The 1,119-nt window shown below is 55.7% G+C and overlaps 1 protein-coding gene across 2 annotated transcripts in view; it reads left to right on the top strand.

Annotated features, from left to right (window-relative positions):
• Positions 1-849: 849 nt before the first annotated feature.
• Positions 850-1,119, top strand: part of FBXO21 (F-box protein 21) — a 55,504-nt gene continuing 55,234 nt past the window's right edge. For both annotated transcript variants that reach the window (XM_011964397.1, XM_011964396.1), the window contains exon 1: positions 850-1,119. This exon is cut by the window's right edge and continues 1 nt beyond it. In XM_011964397.1, coding sequence (XP_011819787.1) covers positions 886-1,119 — 234 coding nt within the window. In that variant the 5' untranslated portion in view covers positions 850-885.

Genomic DNA, 1,119 nt, shown 5'->3' with positions numbered 1-1,119 from the left:
TAAAGTATAATAAAAAAAAAAAAAAAAAGTAAAAATGCAAAAACTAGCTGGGCGTGGCGGCGCGCGCCTGTAATCCCATCCACTCCGGAGGCTGAGGCAAGAGAATCGCTTGAAACTGGGAGGCAGAGGTTGTAGTGAGCCGAGATAGCGCCACTGCACTCCAACCTGGGCGAGAGCGAGACTCCGTCCCAAAGGGAAAAAAAAAAAATCCAAGACAAGGGATCCTGAGCAAGTCCTCTCACTCTCTGAACCTCAGTTTCCCCGTCTGTAATATGGCGAGAAAGATAGTTCCTAGGGTAAATGAGGAAGGTTCAATGCTCACAGAAAGCGCTCAGCACGCGTGAGAATAGATACCATTTTTGTTAATTTTAAACACTAATTACAGATAGCACCACTGCCCTCCAGCCTGGGCGAGAGCGAGACTCCGTCCGAAAGCGGGAAAAAATAAAAAATCCAAGTCAAGGGATCCTGAGCAAGCCCTCTCACTCTCCGAGCCTCAGTTTCCCCGTTTGTAATAAGAGGAGAAAGTTCGTAGGTTAATTGGGGAAGGTCCACTGCGCACAGAAAGTGCTCAGCACGCGTAAGAATAGATACCATTTTTATTTGTTAATTTTAAACATTAATTACGTTTAAAAGAATCAATGCTACTATTGTTGTCCCAGACTAGAGGCGGCTTGCGCTGCCGGCTCCAAGCACAGAGCGCAATTATGTCCTCCCTTTTTTGGCGCTTCCACCCGCGCGGACCCCGGCTGATGCAGGGGAGGTGTGGCCCGCGGGTGGGCGGAGCGATCACAGGACTCGCCCCCAAGACCAGTAGGCGGGGCCAGGCGGGGCTCCCCAACCCTCGCGCGCGCGCGCGCGCGCGGCCCCAGGTACGCGGACAAGATGGCGGCGGCAGCAGTCGACAACGCTATGGAGGTGGTGCCGGCGCTAGCGGAGGAGGCCGCGCCGGAGGTAGCGGGCCTCAGCTGCCTGGTCAACCTGCCGGGTGAGGTGCTGGAGTACATCCTGTGCTGCGGCTCGCTGACGGCCGCCGACATCGGCCGTGTCTCCAGCACCTGCCGGCGGCTGCGCGAGCTGTGCCAGAGCAGCGGGAAGGTGTGGAAGGAGCAGTTCCGG

Source organism: Mandrillus leucophaeus, unplaced genomic scaffold, assembly GCF_000951045.1.
Source record: "Mandrillus leucophaeus isolate KB7577 unplaced genomic scaffold, Mleu.le_1.0 Scaffold7, whole genome shotgun sequence".
Lineage (NCBI taxonomy): Eukaryota > Metazoa > Chordata > Mammalia > Primates > Cercopithecidae > Mandrillus > Mandrillus leucophaeus.
This window is presented reverse-complemented; position numbering and strand designations above follow the sequence as displayed.